Source organism: Eleutherodactylus coqui, chromosome 6 (genome assembly GCF_035609145.1).
Source record: "Eleutherodactylus coqui strain aEleCoq1 chromosome 6, aEleCoq1.hap1, whole genome shotgun sequence".
Classification (NCBI taxonomy): domain Eukaryota; kingdom Metazoa; phylum Chordata; class Amphibia; order Anura; family Eleutherodactylidae; genus Eleutherodactylus; species Eleutherodactylus coqui.
Window position 1 is genome coordinate 39,719,302 of NC_089842.1, and position 27,262 is coordinate 39,746,563.

A 27,262-nucleotide genomic window follows, 5' to 3' on the forward strand; every position below is an offset into this window, starting at 1 on the left:
GCCCCTGATCTGGAGTCCATGCAACCAATATGATGAGGAACTATTGGATATTTCCAGCAATCAGACATCCAAATACAGAACTGTAAATGATCTGACAGGTTAACGATGGATACAAACCTGCTCCTGACATTGCAGCAGTCTGCCTTACTGCACCCCTCTTAGGGTATCTAGAGTATTGGTTATGGAATTCTCCTTCTGTATTTGTTCTTCTTCTACCCAGCGGACTATATGTGAGATGCCTGAGCCTGGGAAGCTCCGTGCTCCCTCGGGATTCAATGTGAAGAAAATGATTTCAAGATTGGAAGCGATCAGTGCCAGATGTAATCACTTCCATGTGACATGTTCCCTTTGTCTCAGAGATAATGTAAGCAACGCACGGCTAATAGATAGACCAGGATGGGAACACTTTGCTTTTTTGGACGGAGTGCAGAAATCATGTGGAAATCGTATGACTTATCGCCGGTTTAATGTCTCCCGTCCCTCGATGCAAGTCCCACCAGTGGAGCGTCTCTCCTCCTGAGAGATCTGGGGCATAGGAACCATTTCATCCCATTCTAAAGGTTTGTATTTCCAGCGCCAACACTAGGCGATGACATATTAATTGCGAATGGGCTGCGGGTCGGACAGTCTCCATCAACTTCAAAGGCGGCAGTCCTCAACAAAATAGGGCATGCTGCGATTTTTCCTCCAATCGCGGAATACACAATCTGTTTCCGCGAGTGTGAATTAAAAAGCAAGAGTACATACCTTTCACTGCTTGCAATTTGCTGCAGATCCTCCATACAGACGCCGACCACGGATTCAGCAATAAGAATCCGGTTTTGTGAAGCCAGCCATTGGCTCCCATGTTGCCGCTCAAACAGATTGTGTGAATATGCAGTGAAGTATGCCCCTGTGAGTCCAGCCCAACTCATAATTGTGTCCGCATGAGACTAGATTTCTAACAGGCTGGATTGAAAGTAATATCCCACAAATCATGTTTATATAAAAAGGTCCCAAAACTGCTACTTTAACCCCTTATTCCCATTGGTATTATCTAATGTACTATATAATGTACTGAGAAATGTTTTAAAATTTCTAAGTGGATTGAAAAAAACTATTTTGCCATCTTTGGGAGATATTGTTTTTACACTGTACATACTGCAGCAAAAATGACAAAATCACTCTATTCTATGAGTCAGCACAATTACGACTGTACATAATTTTTTTTTGCCGTACTACTTCTAAAAAATAACATATCTTAAAAAATGGTGCTTTTTGGCGCCCTCTTCTGACCTCTTTCCATCAATGGGGTTGTGTGAGGACTTGTTTTTATTGTAGGACACGCTGTGGTTTCTATTAGTACCATTTTGGAGTACATGTGACTTTTTGCTAGCTTTTTATTCAATTTTTCCTTAAACACAAGGTGACCAAAAAACAAAAACACAATTCGTAAAAGTGGCGAGGCCGGCGCCAAAAGGAAAAAAGTCACAAATGATTGCGTAAATGCCTGTTTTATTCCATAAAGTGGAATAAAACTTTTTTTTTATAAATGTGCCCCAAAGTTCATAGAAAGCTGCAAAACTTTTCATGATGCAATAACTCTGCTTTACGTGTACACGGCTTAACTAGCCCTTTAAGAGCGAGGCCTGTAGACATCAAAACACTTATATTCCGTTATTACACTTGATGTTTTTCTTTTATTCACACACAGTTTGTACCGATGTGATCCGGCCTGGTATTTGCTCGCCAACTGTTGCTGAGAGCCAAGTCCCTAATGACAGGAGAACTGTGCAGACAGAGAATGGAGCCGGGGCTCAGACATGTAATTGTTCCATGCAGAATTAAAGGGAAAGTGCTTGCGGGGCAGTTCTCATTATTAAGTTGTTTCTGCTTGTTTGCTTAATCATAAACACAACTCAGAAATGAGGCCAAATACAATGTGCATCCAAGCGCCCGTTTATTAATGGTCACAGGTGCATACCACGCAGCGCTGTGGAAAGAACGAAGATTGTTGGGAGGAGGGGGGGGTAAGGGGGGTGTAATATATTTATTTTGGTGCAGTTATTAATCCACCGGGCATCATTTACTTTAACCTACAATAAAGGATCAAATGTCCCCACAACAGCCACAGCATAAAGAGTTACAACATATAAAAGGTACTATAAATGTTCTTCAACACTTTATTAATTAAATCTGTTCATTGGGGCTGGAGAGGGAGGACCCCTGGGGCCCCGGGCTAACGTGCAGGCGAATGGAGATATTAACGTAAGACGCCCAGCCAATCAAACGGCTAAATGTGTGAAGCAATCAGTGGGGCAGAAACTAATCGGCTCCACATACAACTTCAGGCAAAGTTCTAGCACTGGAACAGTCACCTGTGTTGGATGAAGAATGGAGGCTTGTGGATCGGCGTGATCAGCGGATAGGATTTTGTCATGAAGCTAAAGGGTTATTTAGCCATTAAAAATTGATGACCCATCTTCAGGACAGGCCATCACTATCTGATCAGTGAGGTCCGCCGCTCAGGACCCACTGATTGAGGGGGCCGCGGGGCTGATGCAACATGAGAGCACAATCCGATTGGCTCTCAGACGACCATATTATTTTATAGTGGCCGATCTGAGTACTGCAGGCTTGTCCCATTGAATAGGGATGAGGTTATTTGCTTGAGATGACAGGGTTACCAGCTCGGACGGAATATCAGAAGTTTTTTTTCCCAGTAGCTCAGCATTTTTCCACATGCACCAGCAGTGCGCAGCTCCTGACCCAAGGCACAAGTTTGGCGAGTTGAACAATTTGTCAATTAAACATGACTAAAAAGAGGTGGAGGTGCATTATTCCCAGTCCAGCCAACCTCATTGCATCTCAGGCCAACATTTCACTCACTAAATATAGTCCACTGAAAGCCTCGTACAAAATAACATACTGTATGCAGAAGAAAGAGGCCATTTTATTGGTGAAAGAGAGGATAGAGTGTAATTATCCATCATTAGTTCCAGGTAATTACAGAGAGGAGTCTTCAGACCGAGCTCTGTGCCTGGCGCTCCGTAATGTTATACATTTAAACTCTTTTATATACGGTATTTCAGAGCCTGGACTGGACTCATTAATGTATCAATGTGTTCAGTGTTTTTATTGGATGTCACATTTAGTTAATTTTAAGTGCAAAATGTGTGATGTAAAGAGAGGTCAGTTTCGGAGGACTCTGCTGCCACCTAGTGTAAACACTGAAGAGTGCAGGGCGTATGACCGCAGAGTAATTAGGCAAGTTTGCTGGTATTAAAGGTTTCCTGTAGGTTATTGCTCCACAGCTGCTGGTGCCGTGCCTGGCCCGATGCAAGGTCATGGTATAAGAGTGTTATAAAGTGACTTTCATATGATTATAAGGGTTGTCCGGTTACCGGGCAATATACCCCGTTTTGTACCCACTGTACTAAAATAAGAAAAGGAAGTGTACCTACCTGTTCCCTGCCACTGCAACCAGCACTGCAGCCCCACTGTGATTCCGGCATTTGCTGTGTTACATGTCGTCACCGGATGTCAGGTGACCGCTGCAGCGTCATGTTCCCGAACTCCTGGCATCATGGCAGTCAGTATGTGAGCGCTGATACCAGGAAAATGAGAGGTGACACTGCAGCCTCTCATTGGCTGCAGCAGTCACCTGACGTCTAGTGAAATCAGCTGTCAGAATGAACGCCGTGGCCACAGCAAGGCTGCAGCGCTGGATTGCGGCAGCCAATAAGTTCAGTGGGCACAAAACGGGATATATTGTCCGCTAACCAGACAACCCCTTTAAAAACTCGGCCTTTTGTATCCCTATAAGGGTAATTACAGCAAAAGAGAATGATGGTGATGCAATTGTCCTATAGCACGGACGTTGACGGTGATGACCCAGTAAGTTGCCTCTGTAGTGTGCCAACAAAAGCTATGGTCTAGACTTGTGAGGAACAATGGAGAAAGATCCACTGAACCACAAACTGTGGTTTGGCTTTGGAACAAATCTTTAGGCAACACCTGAGGTATCTCAGTCTTCCCCCTTTAGCCCCACCAGTCAGGATGTGGTCTTTGCTGCCGGGTCATTACTCAGGAAGTGGACCTAGTTTTGTAGCAGCCAATGCTACTTATAGGCCTGGTACCTGAGGGTGTGAACAGAAGCGTACTCAGACAGGCTGGATTGGGGCAGGTGGCACACTTCAGCACAATTAACAAAGCCAGAAGTTGGGTCATAGAGAACAGGTTCAGTAGGTAATTCAAGCCAGAGGCCAAGGCTGGTAGCGGACAGAAGCGTAGTCAGAGTCACAAGCCAGGGTCAGGAGCGAAGACAGGAATGTAGTCAAGGATAGCCAATGACAGGAAACCAGGAAATAGAACAACTTGAACAGACCACAAAGACCAATACGCAGGTACCTCCACAGGGAAAGAATGCCCAATATATACAAGGCACACTGGCAGGGGACAGCTTTACAAGTTTTGCGCTGACCCCCTTCCGGCTGCTGTCATGGACAATGCAGATGCCCAAGACTGAAATCATAAAAGATTACACTTTTTGGGCAGTGTACTTTCAGGAGTTTTTAGTTGGATGTAGAACCCAGGAATACAGTTGCCTGGGTTCCACATACAGTTACCTGTTAGGATCCACAATAGCGTACAGAAAATTTGACTAAATTTTATTTTGAAAAACGTTTCAGATGATCCCAAAACGACTTTGGAAAAAGTCACAGAATTTAGCATGAAACTCCAAATTATCATTCCGATCTCAATTCTCCAGGCAGCACAGCTGATGTGGAGTCTTCTTGCAGGCACAGACCATTGATTTCCTGCAGCCCCTTAAGATGGACATGATAGCACTCATTTATCTTTGTAAATGTGGAGAAACGTTGGGCCACTTGTGCCGCCTACCAGGGAAAACAGATCTGTTATTTATTTGCAAAGTGGATTTTCTTTTTGATTAAAGTTTTTGTTAAAGAGCAATTTTCACTTTTTTTGGTAATTTTATACCCGCTGTATGAGCCCAAAGTAACATGAATGGCAAATCAAAGCTGTAAAAACCTCACTCACATTTTGCAAAGAGAAGTCGTGTTCAGGGCATAATGCTACAAAAAGTCCTTTGTGGTGATTTTTAATTTTTTGTTTGTTGATTTCAAAAGGAAAAAAAATGAAGACAAGAATCTGCAATGTGGCTTTTCTTATAGGCCTTTTTTTCCTTATAAAGAGACAGTTTTAGGAAATATTTCAACTGCTTCCAAGAAAAATTGTATTGCAGTGCATCCCATTTATACCAGCGTCTATGCTCCAGACATGCTGTGGCTTTAGGAAAAATAATCATTACATCTATGGCCGGCTGAAGTCACAAAGTACTTTCTCCAGCAAGTTGTCATTATACACTGCGCAATAGAAGAACCAGGATGTGCCTTACCATATAAACATACTCACCTCCTCAGTGATGCAAACGGGCAGAATGTCGTACCATTTACCCATTCTATTCCGATTGCTTGCTCCTTCCAAGGCTTTGTGGAAGCTACCTGAACATGAGCTCACCTCCTAGAAATAATAACGTTTAGCTGAAGTTACAACAGAAAGTCAACCCCTTGGAATTAGTCGTTTTTTTGCATTGATTATTACTAGAGATGAGCAAGTATACTCGCTAAGGCACCTTACACGAGCGAGTAGTGCCTTAGCCGAGTATCTCCCCGCTTGTCTCTAAAGATTCGGGGGCCGGCACGGGTGACAGGTGAGTTGCGGCGGGGAGCGGGGGGGAAGGGAGAGAGAGATCTCCGCTCCGTTCCTTCCCGCTCTCCAGCACCGCTCCCCGCCCCCCGCCGGCCCCCCGAATCTTTAGAGTCGAGCGGGGAGATACTCAGCTAAGGCACTACTCGCTCGAGTATTGTGCCTTAGCGAGTATACTCGCTCATCTCTAATCATTACCAATAAAATACGGCCTGATTGCTATCTAAGTCACAATTACAGACAAACACCATCTGAGCGTAGGGCTGTACAAGGCAGAAATGACAGGAGGGCGAGGAAGCTGAAAACCATGGAGACAGACGATTGCAAAAGCTACAAGTGAAACATGTTTTCCTGCAAACTCAAGTGACCGTATAAATAAAAAAATTGCAGCGGCCGCAGCCTGGCTCAGGCTTTCACTGCATTATAGCCACTGAATGCCATCTAGTCTGGCCTTACCTTAACTTAATAAAAACAGTTGTACCACTCAAATTCCTTGTTAATTACTTCTGGCAGCGAACTGGCAAAAACTATTTCAATTAGGCTATATTCACAGGGGCGTAGCGATTTTCGGTCACAACGATTTTCATCGCAGCCAAAGATCGCATGAATGAGAGATAGCTGCGATCAAGCTGCGGCTGCATCTCCTGTTTTACTTCCCCATTCAGATGGCCGAGTTGTGGCGTACATACGCCGCAGCCCGGAGTACCATTAGCCAGGGGGAGAGAGTTTAGCTCTGCTAAGCTCCCTCCCCTTTTCCTCTCCACCCCATGCAGCTGCCGGCAAAGGGAGGGTATGAGAGCTTAGCAGAGCTAGTGTGCTAAACTCCCTCCCCCTCTGCCTGCCGGCAGCTCCCATTGTCTGATTGCGGCCAAAAGATAGGACCAGTACTATCTTTTCCAGCTGCGCGTAAAAGCGGACACCGGAATGCGCACTGTATGCGCTATTTTTTCCGGACAGACTATTTTACGTGCTGCAAAAGAGCTCATCTGAACGAATGCGTCAGAATCGAATGATTCAGATGGTCGTGATTTTCGCCCAGTGTTTTATCGTGTGAATAAGGCTTAGGCTGGTTTTGTAAGGAGCAGTAACCGCATGTGTCTGAAATCCTGCAGTAATCAATGGGTGAATGATCTTAATGAAACTGCAAAGTTCTGACCTCCTATTGAGATGCTGTGACCTGACCGAAGAAGTCTGTGCATGCAAGGCATCCCAGAAATATTGATGATCTGAAACATTTACAGAGAAATTCCTCAACGTTTGTGCAAATCTTATCTGTAAGTATAAGAAACATTTGGTGAAGGTGATCGCTGCTAAAGGGGGATCAACAAGTTATTTAGTGTAACACTTCTTTTACTACTTCTCCCTGCACTTAGACGATTACTCAATGTGCTCAATAAAAGATATGAACGGTACAACTATTTATGTGTTATTAGATTGTGTTTGTAGAATGTGTAAAAAATAGCACAAGCACATGCACCGCATTCAAAAAACACCCGGCTGCCATATTTATCTGTACTCTACGGAATGCAACATTCGCCATGCAAAAAGAAAGTTCTGACTGCCTATGCTGGGTTTTACCTGTCCAAAATGTAAATGGGTTTTAGGCCAGCTGCACACGGACGGAAATCGGCTGCATTGCCCGCAGCTATTAGGTTCTATTGAACCTAATAGCTCAGGGCTCACGGTGCGGAATGCCACCGCGGAATTCCGCACCGTGAAATCTCCCGTCCTCACCCGCGGCATGCTCTATTTGCCGCGGGTGTACGCGCAGACAGCTTCCATTGCAGTCAATGGAAGCCATCTGTTCACGCTATCTTCCGCTCCAGCACAGCGGAAGATAGCATGAAATCGCCTCTCCGCCTACCGCCGCCGCGTCATGTGACGCGGTGGGCGTGTCATGTGACGTGGTCGGCGTATCACATGACGCTGCGGCGCGTCACGCCGAAGCGTCATGCGGGAGCGAGGACGCCGGATTCGCAGGTAAGTTTGGGGGTCTCTGGGGGGCTCCGTGATGGGCTCCGCCGTGGAATTCCGCGGCGGAGCCCGTCACGGCCGTGTGCAGCCGGCCTTAGACTGTACGGTACATTCAACAAAGTCACCTACAGTAGATCTGTGTTACAATTTTTTATGAATCTGGCACACAAGTTTTACAAATACCTTTCAACAAAACTACTCATTGTATAAATGTGCCAAAAGTCGATACTTTACATTCAGCTCAATGCATCTGCAAAATGTACATTTCGATGCAACGGTTGCTCTACAACTGCACTCCAGTAGGAATGAATGAGCAACTTTTTCCATTCAATACTATTGGGATATGACTCAAACAGGCAGAATTTGTGCACGTGGATCATAAAACTGAGGTCATGGCATAGAAAATGGTTTGAAGGCTAAAGCTTTACCTGTAGTGTTGTTGTCAAGCTGCGTGCTGAGTGCTCATATTCTGCCAGCTTCTCTTTGACCACTTCACTGTCTTTCATGATACCCTGCAAAAACAGAAGTCGAAGAGGACAGTTACATTCAGTGTGATAACAACTGCATATGTTTTTCTTTTGCTGTATATCAATGTTATATCCTGCAATGCTTTACAGACAATTTTTAAGGGACATTTAAAAAAAAGTAATCTGCCATTAAAATTCTCCAGGGCCTGGCATCCAGTTTTCTTAGAGTTCTGAACAGTAAGTTTGTCAAATTTGCACAAATTATAGAAAAAAAAGGATCAAATAAAAAAATCACAGAGGGCGGCCATACTTACTAGTATACTGATGCAAAACTCAAGGGTAGGTATAAACACCACAATCCACAGCATGCAGATTGCTATATGGAGGAGCATTGCACAGGTGGTATATACTTATGAACAAGCAACAAACTTTTGGACCTGATACTTGAGAACCCCAGGGTTGGAACTTTCTACATGCTTCCAAGACTACACAAAGCTGACAAGCCAGGGAGGCCAATTATCTCAGGTGTGGGAACCCTCACTGAAGGAATCTCAGGATGGGTAGAAGGCATCCTCAAACCACTGGTGAGAAACACAACCAGCTACTTGCAGGACACCACGTACCTACTGAACAGACTGTCAGCCAAAGGTCCCCGCCACGATGGCACCATCCTGGTCACCATGGATGTGGAATCCTTATACTCCAACATCCAACACAAAGATTGACTGACCGCGTGCCAGGCACAACTTGAGGCTAATGGGGTTGCCACTGAATCGGTGTTACAGCTCACGAGATTCATCCTCACACACAATTGTTTCTTCTTTGGCAAAGAGATATTCCTGCAACTCACTGGAACCGCCATGGGCAGTAAAATGGCACCGCAATATGCCAACCTTTTCATGGCAAAACTGGAGAGCAACTTTTGGGCCTTTTTCCCCAACAAACCATTGGCCTACTTCTGCTACATTGATGACATCATAATCATCTTGACCAACACCGAACAAGAACTAATAAAATTCCATGAGAGATTCAATGCATTTCCCCCCACTATAAACCTGACATTAAAGGGGTTGTCCCGCGCCGAAACGTTTTTTTTTTTTTTCAATAGGCCCCCCGTTCGGCGCGAGACAAACCCAATGCATGTGTTAAAAAAAACCAAACGTTTAGTACTTACCCGAATCCCCGCGCTGCGGCGACTTCTTCCTTACCTTAGCAAGATGGCCGCCGGGATCTTCACCCACGATGCACCGCGGGTCTTCTCCCATGGTGCACCGTGGGCTCTGTGCGGTCCATTGCCGATTCCAGCCTCCTGATTGGCTGGAATCGGCACACGTGACGGGGCGGAGCTACGAGGACCAGCTCTCCGGCACGAGCGGCCCCATTCACCAGGGAGAAGACCGGACTGCGCAAGCGCGTCTAATTGGGCGATTAGACGCAGAAATTAGACGGCACCATGGAGACGAGGACGCCAGCAACGGAACAGGTAAGTGAATAACTTCTGTATGGTCATAATTAATGCACGATGTACATTACAAAGTGCATTAATATGGCCATACAGAAGTGTATAGACCCACTTGCTGCCGCGGGACAACCCCTTTAAGCTACTCATATACAGAAATCAACTTTTTGGACACCACAATACAATTTCAAAAAACTCAATACAGACATTCCCATACTGAAAACCGATTGATCATCCCACATACTAGGGATGCGACAGTTCCCATCCTAAGCACATCAAAAAGTCCATCGTCTATAGCCAGGCCATCAGATACAACTGGATCTGCTCCAACCCAGTGGACAGAGAGGAACATCTATACCATCTTAAAAGGACATTTTTGAATCAGGGCTACAATCCCACCTCAACTGATGACCAAATCACCAGAGCCACCAGGATACCCAGAAATCAACTACTCCGATACACAAAGAAGGAAGGAAACAATCGTGTGCCTCTAGTAGTGACCTACAATCTGCAGCTAGTGATACTAAGGAAAACCACAAAGAACTCCACCATACCCTACACAAGGATGACCGTCTGGAAACCATATTCCTGGACCCTCCCCTTCTGTGTTACAGGCAACCTCCTAACTTGAGGAACCTTATAATTAGGAGTGCATTGCCCTCTGACACACAAAAAGAAACATATCCGTGCAATGTAAGGAGCTGTAAGACCTGCTCACATGTACGGACTGCGGACAGGATACAAATCCCCAACACACAGCAGGACTATAAGATTCAGGGGACATTCACATGTTCCACGTCTGATGTTGCGTACCTGAGCCTGTGCAGTAAATGTCCTGTTGGGGGGGCTTTATGTTGGAGAAACAGGACAAAAACTGAAAGCCAGGATGAGATCGCATCGCCACACGACTATACAGAGAAAGACAGAATTACCTGCGGCCGACCATTTATCTAGTCACGGACACGATATAGAAGATATTAAAGTTATGATACTGAAAGGCAATTTCAAGTCACAAAACCACAGAAGAATTTGGGAATATAAATTTATAATGACTTCTGACACTTTCAATAGAGGGCTAAAGTATTCACGAGGATTCATGGGTTACTGGGACGTATGAGAAGTCTATAGCACAGATAACAATCTGGCCTGGTGACCCCCCAACACTAATTCAGAGACCATAAAACCTCCACTCTTTTATTAGTGACTTTTTAAAGATGTTTGTATTTCTGTGGTAGTACTCTATTAACTGCAAATTATACACATCCATGTCTTTACCTTGTCATAAGTATTGTGTGTGTGTGTTATATATATATATATATATATATATATATATATATATACACACACACACACACACACACATATACACCTCTTCGGATCTATTTCATTTAAGCCTGAAGAAGAGCCCTGTGTTGGTTCGGAAGCTCGCATTAATATCATGTATTTTTGTTAGCCATTAAAAGGCATCAAATCTCCAAGATTACATGGTTTCTCTTGCTGAGAACAATCACATTATAAACACCTACTACATATTGCAGAGAGTGGCTGCTTAGTATGATACTTGTACATAGATAAGGCATACAAAGGGTTTCAGATATTGGCCCAACTATTAACCAATATCTCGTATTTATCTGCATTTATCATTATTTTTGCAGCAACACAGTTTGGCTTTAGTGGCTGAGGGAGCCTGGGAGGGTCAGAGCCAATGTGCTTCACTTTAGAGGTGCAGGGCAGCCCCTTGAGCTGAATTTTATGTGACATCATTAATGGGTTGTAAGACTGGAGGGTTATCCTCATGAATGAGGAGAGCACCTAGAAGGTGAGTGAGGAGACTTATAAGACCATTTATGCTCCTGCTAAAATACGTCCGTTCCTAACCACGGACACGCTAAAGACGCTTGTGGTTGCGCTCATCCACTCCCGGCTTGACTACTGCAACTCGCTACTCATTGGCCTCCCCCGCACTAGACTCGCTCCACTCCAATCCATACTAAGGCCGCCTGCAGACGAGCGGGTCGGATCCGGCAGCGAGAATTCTCGCCGCGCGACCCAACCCGAGCGCCTGCAGGGAAGAGCACGTACTCACCCGCGCCTGGTGGCCCCGGCTCTTTCATGTGCCGGCTGCCGCGCAGCCGGCGCATGCGCAGACCGGAGCCGGCGGCCGGGTGAGTGCGTGCCCCGCAGAAAATTAGGACATGCCGCGGTTTGTTTGCCACGCGAGATTTCGCGCGGCCAAACCGCGGCCGTCTGTATAGGAGTGCGTATTTTAATGCACTCCTATGCAAACTTTCAGCGGCGGAAATCCCGCGGGAAATCCCGCGGCGGGATTTCCGCTCGTGTGCAGGCGGCCTAAATGCAGCAGCTAGACTCATTTTTCTATCCAGTCGTTATTCAGACGCCTCTGCATTATGCCAGTCGCTGCATTGGCTGCCCATCCACTGCAGAACTAAATTTAAACTCCTCTACCTCACTCACAAAGCTCTGCATGGCGCTGCGCCACCATACATCGCCTCCCTACTGTCAGTACACCACCCAGCCCGCTCACTCCGATCGGCTAACACACTCAGACTAAACGCCCCTGTAATACGTACCTCTCATGCTCGCCTACAGGACTTCACCAGAGCAGCACCCATCCTCTGGAACGCTCTACCCCAAGGCATCCGGACAATTCCCGATGCACGATCTTTCAGATGTGCCTTAAAAACGCACCTCTTCACAGAAGCATACCAAATCTCCTGACCTAGTCCCTCGCCCCTCCCTATGGTGCTCCACCCTGTTTGCCTTCTGACAAATCATCTGTACATAAAATTTCCTATTGCCTGTGTTCCCCACCCCCTGCACCTCCTGTATCACCCTCAACCCATTTGTGTCTAACCCAATGTACCTCACATTGTAATTGTTGTATTGTTTTGCATTTATCCATGCCTGAAAGCGCTGCGGAATAAGTTGGCGCTATACAAATAAAAAGCGGATTATACCCACCTGATAATCAGGTTTCCAGTAGTCTCCACGACAGCACCAATGAGAGATTGCCTCCTCCTGGTAGGACAGGAACATACTGAGAGGTTAAAAGCTCCCCCCCTTCCCCACTTTCCTCAGTGGATTCTAACGAATTGCCGGGGCAGGAGCTAAACTTAAATTTTTTCCCCTAACCGGGGTTTTTTAATTTTTAAATTTATTATTTTATTTTTCTAGGGCGGGAAAGGTACGGGTGCTGTCGTGGAGACTACTGGAAACCTGATTATCAGGTGGGTATAATCCGCTTTTTCCCCCAGTCGTCTCCACGACAGCACCAATGAGACGTACCAACTAAAGTTTATTAGGGTGGGATCGCTGCCGAGAGGACTTTGCGGCCGAAGGCCATGTCCTCGTCCTGCTGCACTTTTACCCTATAGTGTTTAGTAAACGTGTGGGGTTTTTTCCAGACTGCGGCCTTGCAAATTTGCTCGACCGAGGCTGAACTGTGTTCGGCCCACGAGGACGCTACTGCCCTTGTGGAATGGGCTTTAAGCGCTAGCGGGATCTCCTTCCCGAGGGCCTTATAGGATTCTATGATGGCCAGGCGGATCCACCTGGCTATGGAATTTTTCGCTGCTTTGCTACCCTTATTTGGGCCACTGAACTGGACGAACAGGTTGTCGTCCCGCCTCCAGTGGCTTGTTGTATCTATGTAGGTTAGGACTGCTCTCCTAACGTCCAGGCAGCTTAGGGTTCTTTCCTCCTCGTTTTTTGGGTGGCTGAAGAATGAGGGGATTATTATATCCTGGGACCTATGAAAATCTGACACTACTTTCGGCATAAAGGCCGGGTCTGTTTTAAATATTAGTTTGGTGTCTGTAATTTTCATAAACGGGTGGCGGGTGGACAAGGCCTGTAGTTCGCTAACCCGTCTTGCGGATGTAATGGCTACTAGGAAGATGGTCTTGATTGTCAGCATTCTTATAGGTAGCGCTTTGATCGGTTCGAATGGTACCGCTGTCATGGCCCCTAGAACCCAATTAAGGTTCCAGTCTGGGAACAGGTTTATGGGCCTAGGGCGTAATCTAGCTGCTGCTGTTAGGAACCTGTGGACCCATCTATTGTCTGCGAATTTTGTGTCGCAGATAGCGCTAAGGGCTGAAACTTGGACTTTTAGGGTGCTCGGGGAGAGGCCCATCTCTAAGCCCTCCTGCAGGAATTCTAAGATTAGCGGAGTGTCGGGGATAGAATCCCCGCGATCCCTTCCCTGTCTCCATGAGGAAAACTTTCTCCAGACCTTCTGGTAGATCAGGTGGGTCGTCTTTTTCCTACTGAACATTGGGGTTTCTACTACTTTCTCTGAGAATCCTTTCTTTCTTAGCGAGGATTCCTCAAGAGCCATGCCGTTAAATGGAGTTTGTCTAGGCCGGGGTGGTTCAGTGGCCCCTGCGATAGAAGATCCGTCCAGGTAGGCAAGATGACTGGGTCCTGGACGCTCAGTGTTGTCAGAAGACCGAACCAGCTTCTTTTTGGCCAGAAGGGGGTCACTAGGATTAGCGTGCATCCCTGGGTTCTGAAGTGCTGTAAAACCCTGGGGATTAGTGGTATGGGCGGAAAGGCGTAGGCCAGTCCTTGTCCCCAGTCCTGGCCCAGGGCGTCTACCGCTATCGGACGATCTCCTGGCCGGAGGGAGAAAAAGTTGCCTACTTTTGTGTTCTCCCTGGTTGCAAGAGGTCCAACTGTGGGGTCCCCCACCGGTTGGTTAAGATTTTGAATGCCTCTGGGGAGAGGGACCACTCTCCTGGGTCTATCTGCTTCCTGCTGAGGAAGTCTGCTTTTCCATTTAGTGTCCCCTTTAAGTGGGTTGCCGTGATCGAGAGGATCCGGCCCTCCGCCCAGTGAAAGATTTTGTGTGCGATGCTTTGCAGTGGGGGAGATCTTGTGCCCCCTTGGTGTCGTATGTGAGCGACCGCGGTGACATTGTCTGACAGTATTTTTATGTGATGGTTCTGTAGCGAGTTGCCCAACTGCTGTAGAACCTGCCAAACTGCCTGTAGTTCTCTGAAATTCGAGGATTGTTCTTTTATCCTCTGAGGCCAGGGACCCTGAAAGAATTGGTTCCCCACATGCGCTCCCCATCCACAGGCGCTTGCGTCTGTTGTGATGTGGATGGCTGGGTTTTGTAGCCAGTGAACCCCTCTCCGCAGGTTCTCTGGGGATGTCCACCAACGCAGGGATGTTTTTGCCCTGTTTGGGATGTACATCCTTGCCCCTAGCGAGGACTGCCTTTTGTCCCACGAGGATAGGACTACGGCCTGTAGGGCTCTGGTGTGGGCCTGGGCCCATGCTACTCCTGGGATGCATGATGTCAAGCTCCCCAGAAGAGACATTGCCTCCCGAATTGTGCAGAATCGTCTTCGTAGGAAGGTTTTGACTATTCTGCGGATTTTTTGTATTCTCTCCTCGGGTAGGTAGGAGCATTGCAATTCTGAGTCGAGAGTTATTCCCAGAAACGTCTTCTGCTTGCCGGGATCTAGGCTGGATTTTTCCCAGTTTATAATCCATCCCAATGATTGGAGAAGTTGTAGCACTGTCTCCAGATGTTTGGTTAGGAGTTTTTTGGACTCTGCTATTAATAGAATATCGTCCAGGTACGGTACTACTAGGATCGATTTTTCTCTCAGGTGGGCGGCTACCTCCGCCATAATCTTGGTAAAGATTCTGGGAGCTGAGGATATCCCGAAGGGCAGGCATCTGAACTGGTGGTGCTCTGTTCTTCCGCCCATGTCCACTGCGAACCGCAGGTATTTCTGTGAATCTTTGTGGATCGGGATGTGAAAATACGCGTCCTTCAGATCGATGGACGCCATGTAGGCTCCTCTGGGGATCAACTTTATTGTCGAGGAGATGGTTTCCATTTTGAATCTCCTGTATCGGACGCAGGTGTTCAGGTCTTTCAGGTTTATTATCGTCCGGTGTTTCCCGCCGGGTTTTTTTACTAAAAAGAGCCTGGAGTAATAGCCCTGGGTTTCCTCGTTTCGCGGTACGGGAGATATTGCGTTTAACCGCTGCAAGTCGCGCACGCTTTGCCCTAGTAAATGTAGCTGTTTTTTTGGGGCTCGCGTGGTAATAAATTTCCTTCTGGGGATGGATACCAGCTCTATCTGGTATCCGTGCTGTAGGATCTTTGGGATCCATGGGCCCCCGCAGATTGCGGCCCATTGATCCACAAAGCTCCCCAGCCTTGCCCCTACGGGGATGGCGTCAGGGTCTTTGCTTCGGCTCCCCCTGATGGGGGTTGAAGAGGATATTCCTTCCTCTGCCCCCCTTGGGGTAACTCCAGCGGCCTGTCTTGCCCTTGCCTCAGTAGGCCTCGGGCTGCTGCATTGGGGCCCGGGGAAAGGTCTTCACTCTCTGTGGTTTTTCCTCAGGGAACCCTTTTTTCCTGTCGGCCGCCTTCTCTAGAATTTTATCTAGGTCCGATCCGAATAGAAATTGGCCGTAGAATGGGAGGGCACACAATTTGTTTTTCGAGGCCAGGTCGCCTGACCATGACCTCAGCCATAACACCCTTCTGGCTGAGTTAGCGCGGGCTGTGGCTTTTGCTGAGAGTTTGACGGTCTCGGCCGCGGCGTCCGCTAGGAAGTTAGTGGCCATGCGCAGGATGGGAAGGGAGTTAAGGATCTGATCCCTCGGCGTTTTGTTGGTCAGATGTAGTTCCAGCTGCTCTAACCATACCCCCAGGGTCCGCGCCACGCAAGTGGCTGCGATCCCTGGCCTAAGGATGTTTGCCGCTGCCTCCCATGATTTCTTTAGGAGTCCCTCTGCCTTGCGATCCATGGGGTCTTTTAGCTGTGCGGCATCCTCAAAGGGCAGAGTCGTCCTCTTGGCTACCTTGGCCACCGGGACGTCTACCTTAGGTATTTCGTCCCAGCTTGCGCAAGCTTCCTCCTCCAGGGGGTATCTCCTTTTTACGCCTCGAGCGGAGTAGGAACCTGCGTCTGGTTTACTCCACTCTCTCTGAATTATTTTAGAGATGTTTTTGTGGACCGGGAAGGTATGTTTGCGCCTCTCCCCAAGTCCACTGAATATCTCATCCTGTCGGGTCCGCGGCTCTCTGGGCTGTTCTATTTTTAACGTAGCCCTAACTGATTTAATTAGTTCCGTCAACTCATCTTGATGGAACAAATATTTCCTGTAGTCCTCCTCCTCTGAGGACTCTTCGGCCGCCTGCTCCTCTTGCTCTGATCCGATGGAGTTCTCGGAATCAGAAGACTCCTCGGGAACATATGCCTTTCTTTGGCGTTTCGCTGGCGGTGCCGGCAGTGACGTTAGAGCTGATCGCACCTCCTCCTTCACCAGCTTTCTAACGTCATCCAGGAATCCCCCCGATTCCTCTCTGACTAGCCTAGCCACGCATGCCTTGCATAGAGGCCTCTGATACGTGGCTGGCAGTCTCGTCCCGCATTCCACGCACTTTCGCAGTTTTGTTCTGGGGGGGATGTCTTTTTTATCCCCCTGACAAACAAAGCATTTTTGCGGGTAAACATGCAATTTTTCCATACACAACATACTGGATATTTGCATTGTATTTTTGCCGCACTGGCTACTTACGGCCGCTGAGGCTGAGGTTTCAGCTGTCTCTGGGGCTGGAGCACTCATCTTTATACCAGTGCTGCAGACACCCTGCGACCTGTGATGCTGGTGTTCTGGCTTCTCTCAGGTTCCTATTTGAATTTTCGCGCTCCTGCGCTAAGCCCCGCCCCCTCCGCTCCTAATGCAGACGCGATGACGTCATCGCGCTGGACGTGAGATGCGGCGCCCCGCCCCCTGCCGTCAAAGGGCTTCCTGGAGCGCCGCGCTGTAATTTCTGCCGGAGGACGAGGGGGACTGAGGCTCCCGCTTTGAACCCCCCATGGGCCGCCGCGGGAGGAACCTGGCCCGGGGGTTACCACCCTGATGTGGCGTCCCGGGAGTCGTCTGGCTGCGAAGGGATGACAGGGTGAGCCACTGCCTTCCGATCCGCCTGTATGCTTTCGCTGGTTTCTCCACCAGCTCCTCTCATAGATCCTGCCTCCTGGCAGGACAGGAAGACACTGAGGAAAGTGGGGAAGGGGGGGAGCTTTTAACCTCTCAGTATGTTCCTGTCCTACCAGGAGGAGGCAATCTCTCATTGGTGCTGTCGTGGAGACGACTGGGGGAAAGATTATTATTATTATTATTATTACTCTTCGAAATTTATGCAAATAAGGAAAATGGAACAATACTTCTGCAGCGCCACCTATTGGATGGCAACATTCCTGCAAATAAATGTCAGACCTTTTTCTACAGGTCTTTGCAACACTGATTGGCAATTGAAAACCAAGCCAGAATCCGTACACAGACAGCAGTTTTGGGGGGTTTGCCCTTCATCAGTGTGCAGTGGGATTCTGGCTTGGCTAGGGAGAGGCCTGTGATGCCTGCATGGTGACTATAAGTACCAGTGGGACTGACACCTTTTGTATACCTTATCTGAGAGCAAGTATAATACTAAGCAGTCACTCCCCCAATATATGGTAGATGTGTGAGTTGTTGCTCATCAGTATTCTCCACCTGTTTAATGCTCCTTCATATAATACTCTGCCCGTCTGCATGCTGAGGGTTGTGATGTCTATACCCACCCTTGTATCAGTGTACTAATAAGTTTGTGATTTTTTTCTAGTTATGCACAAACATGGGAGAGAGACCAATCACCACATCCCACAGCAGATTTTTCCATTCAGGAGTGTGCAAAAGGTGTTAGAGCTATAATGGTGGCCATGTGGATTGTCACCCAGCATTTCCCATCTTGATGAAAGAGGACGACTCATGGACATTACCAGCAGAGGCGTAACTTGAAACTCCTGGGCCCCAATGCAAAACCTGGAACAGGGCCCCCAACTATAATGCTTTATTCATAGTACTGGGCTCCCTATATGGAGAAGAGAGGCCTTATGGGCCCCCTAAGGCTCCTGGGCTCGGGTGCAACCGCATCCCCTGCACCCTCTATAGTTACGCCCCTGATTACCAGTAACAATGTGAAATGCTGTTGGATATCACTGCGGCTGTTACAGGTTGCACTGTGGAGACCCTCCTGGAATTCAAGGGCTTCAGACAGCCAAATCTTCAATGCCATCCCCTTCTCTATGAACGCTGATAATTGTCTTTGCGCCTTGTTCACTGCGTATGTCCTGGAGGTAGAGGCAGGATATTAAACAATGTCATTGGGAAGTCAGAAAGTGAAAAACAATTGCATAAGAATGTCAAATCAATTTTTCATAAGGTCACAGCTCTTCCCAGCCCTTCTACTACTGCCAACGGCAAAAATCATGTTCACTATTGTAATAGGAGCTACTGTATATAAATCTATTTGCAGTGAACCACATCTAGAGGCGGCTGCAGGCAGGCAAAAGTTTATCATGTAACGCTACTGCTGTGTAATTGTAAGACACCAGAAAAGCAAAACTCCAACCCCTATACAGATATGGTATGAGAAGTATTGATGAACACATTGGGACTAGAGATGAGCGAGCATACTCGCTAAGGACAATTACTTGATCGAGCATTGTCCTTAGCGAGTACCTGCCCGCTCGGAAGAAAAGGTTCGGGTGCCGGCACGGGTGACAGGTGAGTTGCGGCAGTCAGCGGGGGGGGGGGGGGGGGGGGGAGAGAGGGAGAGAGAGATCTCCCCTCTGTTCCTCCACGCTCTCCCCCGCAGCTCCCCGCGGGCAGCTGAACCTTTTCTTCCGAGTGGGCAGGTACTCGCTAAGGGCAATGCTCGCTTAAGTAATTGCCCTTAGCGAGTATGCTAGCTCATCTCTAATTGGGACTTATTTACTAATACTGTCTAAAAGTTATTGCAAAACTAGATGAGACAATCTTAAAATGCACCAAGTTTATCATAGTAGCTCTGCTGAATGATTAATCTGACAAATTTTAAGACTATGTGGTTTAAGTTTATACCACTCATTAGTTGGCTAAGTTTACGCCAAAAACTGCACCAAATTTTCAGAAATGTGGCACAATTTTGGACACGCCCCTTTTATCGGACAAGTAGGAAAATGTATCCGAAAGTGTCTAAAAACACATATTAAGGGATTATTCCGACGTGCGTATATCAGCCGGGTTTTCATGCCAATATACGCTGTTCCTCTCTGCAGCTGAGTTCTGCCCCGGTTCCGCCCCTCCCATTGCAAATAGTGGAGAGGGCCGGAGATGGGGCGGGAGATCAGTGCACTGTTCCCGACCCAACCCGCCTCCTCCCCCTGCAGAGAAAGACAGCGTATATCGTCTGGGCTTGAAAACCCGGCCGATATACGCACGCCGGCATAAGCCCTCAATGTGGCACCAAGCACATTGCATCACAACATTCTGCCCCATTATTTGCAGCCGGCAGGACACACTGGACTGACCATAGCTCCATGTAGTTCTTTGTCTGCTCAAATTTGCTAACAAGATCCTGAACTCTCCTGGACTTATTCAAGGGAGATTGAGTCTTCAGTGAATCAATTACGATCTGAACCTTTTCTAGCTCCTTAGAGGCAATCTGGGAAAAGATAATGCAAAATAACTGCAGTGAGGAAGGTATAGACTTGCCTATTGAAGTGAACATAAGTGTGCTGCACTACCATATCGTGCCACTGAGCTATGGACAGTGTTCTAAGCCCTGCGGACGGCCTTGGCTGCTACAAATCAGCAGATCAGTGAAGCTACTGGGTGGCCTCCTCTCTGCCTCCTCTCCGCCCCTCTGCACTATTTGCAATGAGAGGAGGCGGGACGGGGGCAGGGCTAAGTGGCGCGAATTAGCCCCGTCCCCGTCCCGCCTCTCCCTATTGCAAATAGTGCAAAGGGGCGGAGAGAGGCGGGAGCTCAGTTCCTGCTCCCGGCTCTTCCATTCTCCCCCCCTGCACAGAGAGACAACGTATATCGGCTCGACGTGAAAACCGAGCCGATATACGTTCGTGTGAATGCAGCCTCAAAACTGAATGGCGATCAGCCCGTATAAATAGACAGTCATTCATATATGGACTGCCTGTTTACTGTGAATGAAGGCGGGTGGCCAGAAGCGATCTCTGACCCGCTGCTCCTCCATTCACTGAGCAATAATCGCTTGGACAACTGTTGGGCGCCTCTGTGCAAAGCAATCGCCCCATCTAAAAGGGCACTTAAGGTCCTTTTCCACAAGGAAGGGGGGGGGCGATTGCTCAAATGATCGAATGACAAACAACGACGTGTTAATTTGCCATATCTTATGTTGGTATAAATATTGTTGGCCGGCAGGACAACCCCTTGCATAAAATAAGGAATGTGCTGATGACTATAATGCAAAATGTATTGGAATAGGGAACAAACAAATGTATAGTTCTACAAACAATCATTTGTATGAGATCTCCCAATAATCACTTTAAGTGACTTCCTATATCGCTGATCGGCACTCAATGTGGACAATTTATCTGCCTGTATAAAAGTATCATTACCTTGAATTTGCAAATCTTTTCTTCTATTGATCCTGTTCCAGAGGTTTCCTCTTCATATAGCAAGAGCTGAAATAATGTAACAAATTTCTCCACGTTCACAAGGGTTGTCAGATCGGGGGACCTAAAAAAAGGACTCTTAATTAGATAGGTGACACAGATGATGTATTCTGTAAAGAAACTACAATTGTACAACAGTTTGAGGGGCTTCACAGACCCATATATGTAAGTGATTTGGGAGGAGGGGTGTTAAAAGACCTTGTTGCTGCTATGGGTCCTCGATAATTCTGGATGCATCTTCAGGTGATGTGAACGTACCTGGAAGTACATCTCCAAGGAGAGGGGCTTAGAGTTCTTTCCCACGAACGTATATTGGCTCGCTGTTTTCATGTTCGGCCGATATAAGCTATGATCTGATGCATTGGATTCCAATGCATCAGATCCCATGGCCGTATTCCCGCGACATAAAAGCGCTCAGCCAGCCAATATAGCGCCAGGCCCTTTGGGGTCGGAATACGTCGGCAGGTGCATGTGTTCCTATGGAAGCCAATGACAGCGGCCGGAGAAGGGACGTGGGGGGAGTTTAGCAGCGTGACTGCTAAACTCCCCCCGCTCTTCTCTCCTCCCTTCTGGCTGATTGCAATGGCAGGGGCGGAGCTAAGTGCTGCCCCGCCCCGCCTTCTCCCATTGCTGGCTGTGGACAGGTTAAGGGGGCCTTCATGCCGCCCCTCCCTCTGCATACAGCCAAAGGAGAGGAGAGAGGAGGTGAGCCGGCGAGGGGGAGGGAAGGGGCAACTGCATGGTAGCCTCGGCATATATGCACGGGGGCCCATTGTGTCTGAACGGGCGCACAAACATTAGATTTGTGCGCCTGTTCACGAGGTTTTAAACCTCAGATCATAGCGTATATCTGCCGGCCGTGAAAACAGCCGCCAATATACACTTGTGTGAATAAAGCCTTAGGGTGCTTTTATACAGAACGATTATCATTCAAAAAGTTGTTCAAACCAACAAAAGTGAACTATAATTGTTCGGTCTAAACGCAAGGCAACAACTGAACAACGAATGAGAAACGTCCTCTTCTCATTCGTCGTTCAGTTTCTGCAGGCATAAAACTCATCGTTGGCTCTTTCACATGCAGCAAATGTGAAACACTGAACAAGAAGTCAATGATCCTCGTGGAACGAGTCAACAATGAATCTGCCTGTCTAAATAGACGGCACGAGAACCAACGAGCTGGGGATGATAGTGAATTGCTTACTGTATATGCCCCTTTTTTCTACTGACACCCCTATTTGGGAGATTATGTCTCTGTGCTGCACAAGGATACAAGACAAGTCACATTTTACAGTCACCCCAAGCTTGGTCTCCCTGATATGTAATGACTGTATTGAGATTATTACTATCCGATTTTCCACTCATGATCCTAATTCATCTTAATCTTGTATATAAACACTAAATGTTATAGGAGATTAGAGAGATAAGCCTAAAATATATTTAGTAGGAAATGCTCATTCAACATGAAGAACGGGGATGCAGGAAGTTTGGGCTTGGAAGTAATCCTATTAAATTACACAGAAATGTACTAGATAATCTTCAGTAAACTTCAACATGAAAAAAAAACCTAGAAACATAATAGTGGAATGAATATATTATATACAGACCCAACTTCATACTGACACACAAAACATGTGAGTGTGTACTCAAGCAAAACTAACCCAGAGTATTGGATAGTCTGCTGCCACCTATATTGGCTCTGATATTAATGGCCGTTGATTTTGGCGCCCCTGTGAAAGCGGCCTAAAGAAGAGGTCAGAAAATAGGCATCCAGATACAGGGTGGACACTTACAGTCTTGTGCCTTCATGTCGCTCTTCAGCATCTTGTTCTACCTGGAATTCACGGAGACAAGAGAGAATTACAAGATCTACATTACTGTTGGTAACACCATGTCCACATGTTATATCGGTGATGTCTCCTACTTACTGCCATACATTTCTGGATTAATTTCATGTTGTCAATTCTTATTATATAAATACATACCGATCCTGAGTTACAACCCCTATTATACTCCAGAGCTGTACTCCCTGTTCTGCTGCTGCGGTCATTGTGTCTGCATACATCAGAATAATAAATGCTGCTCTGCAGTAAAATACAGGATGTAACTCAGGATCAGTACAGGGTAAGTAATGTATATACATAGTGACTGCACCAGCAGAATAGTGAGTGCAACTCTGGAGTAAGGTGTGGTTTGTTGGAGCTCCTCAGAGAACCAGGGTGTGGTTGCAGTCCCAGCTGGAAGCCTGTTTTGGAGCCCAGGATCAGAGCACGTAGCTGGGCTTCTTGTTCCATGGAGTCCCGCAATTCCCCCCCTCGGCTTCGGTCAGAGGGGGGGAGTGCTGATAAGGCAGCGACAACACCATCAGCGGCGCTGGCGGCATACGTGGTTTCAGCAGCAACAAGCAGGAAAGCCGGAGCAGCTAGTAAAGCTGCGAAGAGAGAGGGTCCGGGTCGCAGGCGGAGTGACATGGCCCAGCAGGTTGGTGCAGCCGCATCTGACAGCGCCGGAAGCGAGATGATGACCCGCAGTCAAACTCGCAGCCAAACGCTCAGCAAAGAAGGTAAGCCGCAGTGGAGTGAGCGTCGGAAAGGGGAGTCTGTGGTAGAGCTGGCCTCCCATCTGGCCACCAGCATGGCAGACTATGAGCGTGCGGGGAGAGAAATCCTCCTGCAGAAGGAGAAGCTGCGGTCGGCCAGGTCGCTAAAGGACCAGACCGCCGCTAAAGGAAAAAGAGAGGCAATCAGCAAGTCCATACAGGACTGTAAAAACTGCATACAAAGGTGCAAGGAAGAGAGGGACAGGATTCTAGAGCAAAGTGGTCCCTTTAGGGAAAAATTAATAAACACTGACAGATTTTCCAAAATGGCGTCAGGATACAGTGGTCACAAAAAGGCTGATCACTCCAGCGATAGAGACAACAGTGGTGACTGTTCTGATGAGGACACCTACCAGGACAGTCTGAGGGAGCAGCCGGTCTGCTCAGGAGAGCAGACCCAGAGTGGCACTACAACCACCAGCAGCCTCCGGCCGGAGCAGGTTGCGCTGCCTCTAACTTCCGGGGATTCAGATCCAGAGGAAGACAAAAGCGATGGGGGCGCTTTAATAATGCAGCAGATACGGCTGTTGGAATCCCCCCCCAATATGAGCGGCCTCCAGTTTGGTGATGATCTACCGGAGGAGGATGTCAAGATCAAGACAAAAAAAGGGAAAAAAAAGAATTTGGTGCAGGAGAAATTTGTGTATGTGACGGGGGGCGCTGGTTTGGCTGCAAAGTCGGATCAGGGCACCCCCACCCTGAGAACCCCGGTTTCTGACTCTGCAGTGGGTTTTGAACATGGGAACAGGGATAAAGGAGTTAAACTGGCCGGGTCCTCTGTCCCTGTTTCAGTTAGTGCAGTGACAGAAACAGCCAGCAGGGCGGCCAGCACAGGACAAGGCAAGGTGGTAAAAGAGCTTGGCAGTGGCAGAACTGCCAGCGCCAGTAAGGCCAGTGATGCGGAGGGTGCTGCGGGGTCGGGATCGGGGGTCCCCCGTGCGACAGGTCGGTCTGCAGGGGTCCCTCAGTCTAGGTCCCAGTCTAGGTCCCAGGCACCCAGTGATGTGGAGGCTGCTGGCAAAAGTAAGGAAAAAAGCAAAAATAAAAATACTAAAAGTGCTGGAATGCAGAGTGCTGACCATGGGGGGGTCATTACGGTGGTTGCAGCTGCGCAAGATGGGGCAGCAGTGCCACCCCCTAGGTCTACCAAGGCCCAAAATAAAAAAGCTACTTCCAACCCCAAGTCTGGTCCAGAGGGTCTTGGTATGAAAGGTCTTGGTATGAAAGGTGTGGATATGTCTGGTGCGGTCCGCGTGTCTGATGCTCCGACGCACTCGGAGGCACGGGCTGCAGCTACTGTTCCCAGCACAGGGGCACCTACTGTAAATATAGGCACAGGTTCTGGGGATAGTCAGGGTGTATCACAGGTTCCAGTCGCCCCTCCGGCGGCGACCACAGCTGGTAGGAGTTATGCCAGTGTCGCCGCTGGAGGGGAGGGATCCTCCTTGTCTCCAGGCTCTAGAGAGGGCGTATTGCAACAGCGCCTCCTGGGGGCTCTACGGAAGGGGGAGAGTTCAATCACAGTTGGAGGAAGAGAGGTGAACCTATCTCTTTGGACAGAGAGACACGGCTTAGGAGCCTTCCGAGAGCAAAGGGGGGAGACCGTATGGTCCCTACCAACACCCGGGCAGGACGCAGGTCGTAGGAATGTGGTCCGTCTTCGCTGGAGAGGCAATGATACATGCCCCCCGAGGGCGAGGGTAGTGGAGCTTCTACTGAAGATGGGCTTCAGGGCGGTTGACATCTTTGCCCTGATCCATCCCTTCGGCACGTCTGAGTTTGACATCAGTTTCATTCGCCCGGAGGGTCTAGAACTCTTCTGGGGGAATTACGAGCTGATGAAAAACGAGCCCGGCTGGCGAGACTTTGCCATCCAGGTGGTGTCTCGCCAGAACGAAGTCAAGAAGGTGACCGTTTTGACTCGTAACGAGTCACTTTCTTGTTTTGATATTATGACGTGGCTCGGTCGATATGGAGAGGTGACGGACATGCCCAGAAAGAACAGGGATGAGCACGGCATCTGGTCCGGGGCCTGGACGTTTATGGTCAAGCTGAAGCGTTCAGGTAACTCAGTGGCACACATACCATCTGCAGCCTTCCTCGGCAGGGATCGTATCCTGGCCTTTTACCAGGGGCAGCCGAAGCTCTGCCACAGGTGCGGCGACCCCTCACACTTGAGCGCCGCTTGTAAGACCTTGAAGTGCGCTCTGTGTGGGGGTCTGGGTCATCTAGCCTCCTGTGTGGAGATTAGGTGTAACCTGTGTGGTGATCTCTGTCACCCATTCAGTCGCTGTCCACGCTCCTTTGCCAATGCGGTCTCAGCCCCTACGGATGGGGGCCATGGTGCGGCCTCCGGGGGTGAGGGGACTAGCAGAGGTGGAGGAGCTAAGGAGCCAGGGAAGAACCAGCAAAAGACGCCTTCTGAGCAGAGGCGTCAGGACAAACGCAGACGGAGCAGGGAGCTGACAGGAGCGCCCACAGCAGGTGGGTCAATGGTGGCCCCTGTTCCTGAAGCAAATTTTGCGGCTGAGGCCTTGAGGGACAGTGAAGTGGATGAAGAGGACAGGAGGATCCAGAGGGAGGACGGAAAGACCAACTCTTCAGATTCCTCCCACTATGAGAGTGTGGATGAGGAAGGAAAGAGGTGGCTAGAGAAACGGCGTAAGCTAGGTGCCACTAGGAGAAAGCGAAGGGGGGATTCAAGATCTTCTCCCACCCCGGGCCAAGTACTGGAAGGAGAAGCCTGCTCGCCTCCAGTTGGACTCTCCAATAGGTACCGGGCCCTTCAAGACATCTCTTCTTCCTCTGAGGGGGAAGCAAAGGGCAAGGTGCCTGGGGCAAAGAAAGGGTCAACGGGGGGCGCTGAGTCTCCTCCTCGTGGAGGCTTAGTTCCTTCCGGGGAGGGGGCTACTCTGGAGCCTGGAAACAAGGACGATGGGGTCGGGGGATCCCCTGCTATGGACACATCTGTGTCCAAAAAAAGAAGCAAGGGGCTTTCCTCCGACCCCGAAGAAGCGGGTGTGAGGAAGAAAGCCATCTAATTTAATCACTCATGATGGCGGCACCCACTCCGCTGACTCTGGCATCAATTAACGTTGCCAGCATTAAGTCTGATACGGCTAGATTTGCGGCCTTTGATTTTCTCGGCCGCGTTGAAGCCGACATTTTATTTTTGCAGGAGACCAGGCTGTCTGATTTGGCAGCCATACATAAGGCAAAAAGGGAGTGGAGGTCAGGCCCTTCCTACTGGTCTCTTGCGGCCGAGCCGTATAGCGGAGTGGCGGTACTTTTTACCGCAGCGGTCGAATGCCGACGAGTAATTGAATTAGAAATGGGAAGGTGCCTGATCTTAGATGTCCTCATGAAGGGACAAGAATTGAGACTTGTAAACATCTATGGTCCCCAGTCAAAAAAGGACAGGAAGAGTCTCTTTATGAGGATCAAGCCCTACCTTTTTACCAGCCGCCAAGTTGTCTTTGGAGGTGACTTTAATGCAGTCACAAGAGCCCGCGATAGGGGAGGCTCTGGAGACAGGCGGTTGACTTTT

At 48.4% G+C, this 27,262-nt stretch overlaps 1 protein-coding gene across 3 annotated transcripts in view; it reads right to left on the reverse strand.

The window, feature by feature from the left end:
- Nucleotides 1–4,628: 4,628 nt before the first annotated feature.
- Nucleotides 4,629–27,262, reverse strand: part of LOC136632052 (uncharacterized) — a 32,604-nt gene continuing 9,970 nt past the window's right edge. For 2 of the 3 annotated variants that reach the window (XM_066606626.1, XM_066606629.1), the window contains 7 exons: nucleotides 22,910–22,950; nucleotides 21,063–21,183; nucleotides 19,998–20,131; nucleotides 18,614–18,776; nucleotides 8,112–8,195; nucleotides 5,416–5,523; nucleotides 4,629–4,877 (listed from right to left, as the gene is read on the reverse strand). In XM_066606626.1, coding sequence (XP_066462723.1) covers nucleotides 4,728–4,877; nucleotides 5,416–5,523; nucleotides 8,112–8,195; nucleotides 18,614–18,776; nucleotides 19,998–20,131; nucleotides 21,063–21,183; nucleotides 22,910–22,950 — 801 coding nt within the window. In that variant the 3' untranslated portion in view covers nucleotides 4,629–4,727. Of the gene's footprint in view, nucleotides 4,878–5,415; nucleotides 5,524–6,865; nucleotides 6,936–8,111; nucleotides 8,196–18,613; nucleotides 18,777–19,997; nucleotides 20,132–21,062; nucleotides 21,184–22,909; nucleotides 22,951–27,262 lie in introns of those variants that run through there. The other variant, XM_066606628.1, reaches the window with a different exon arrangement.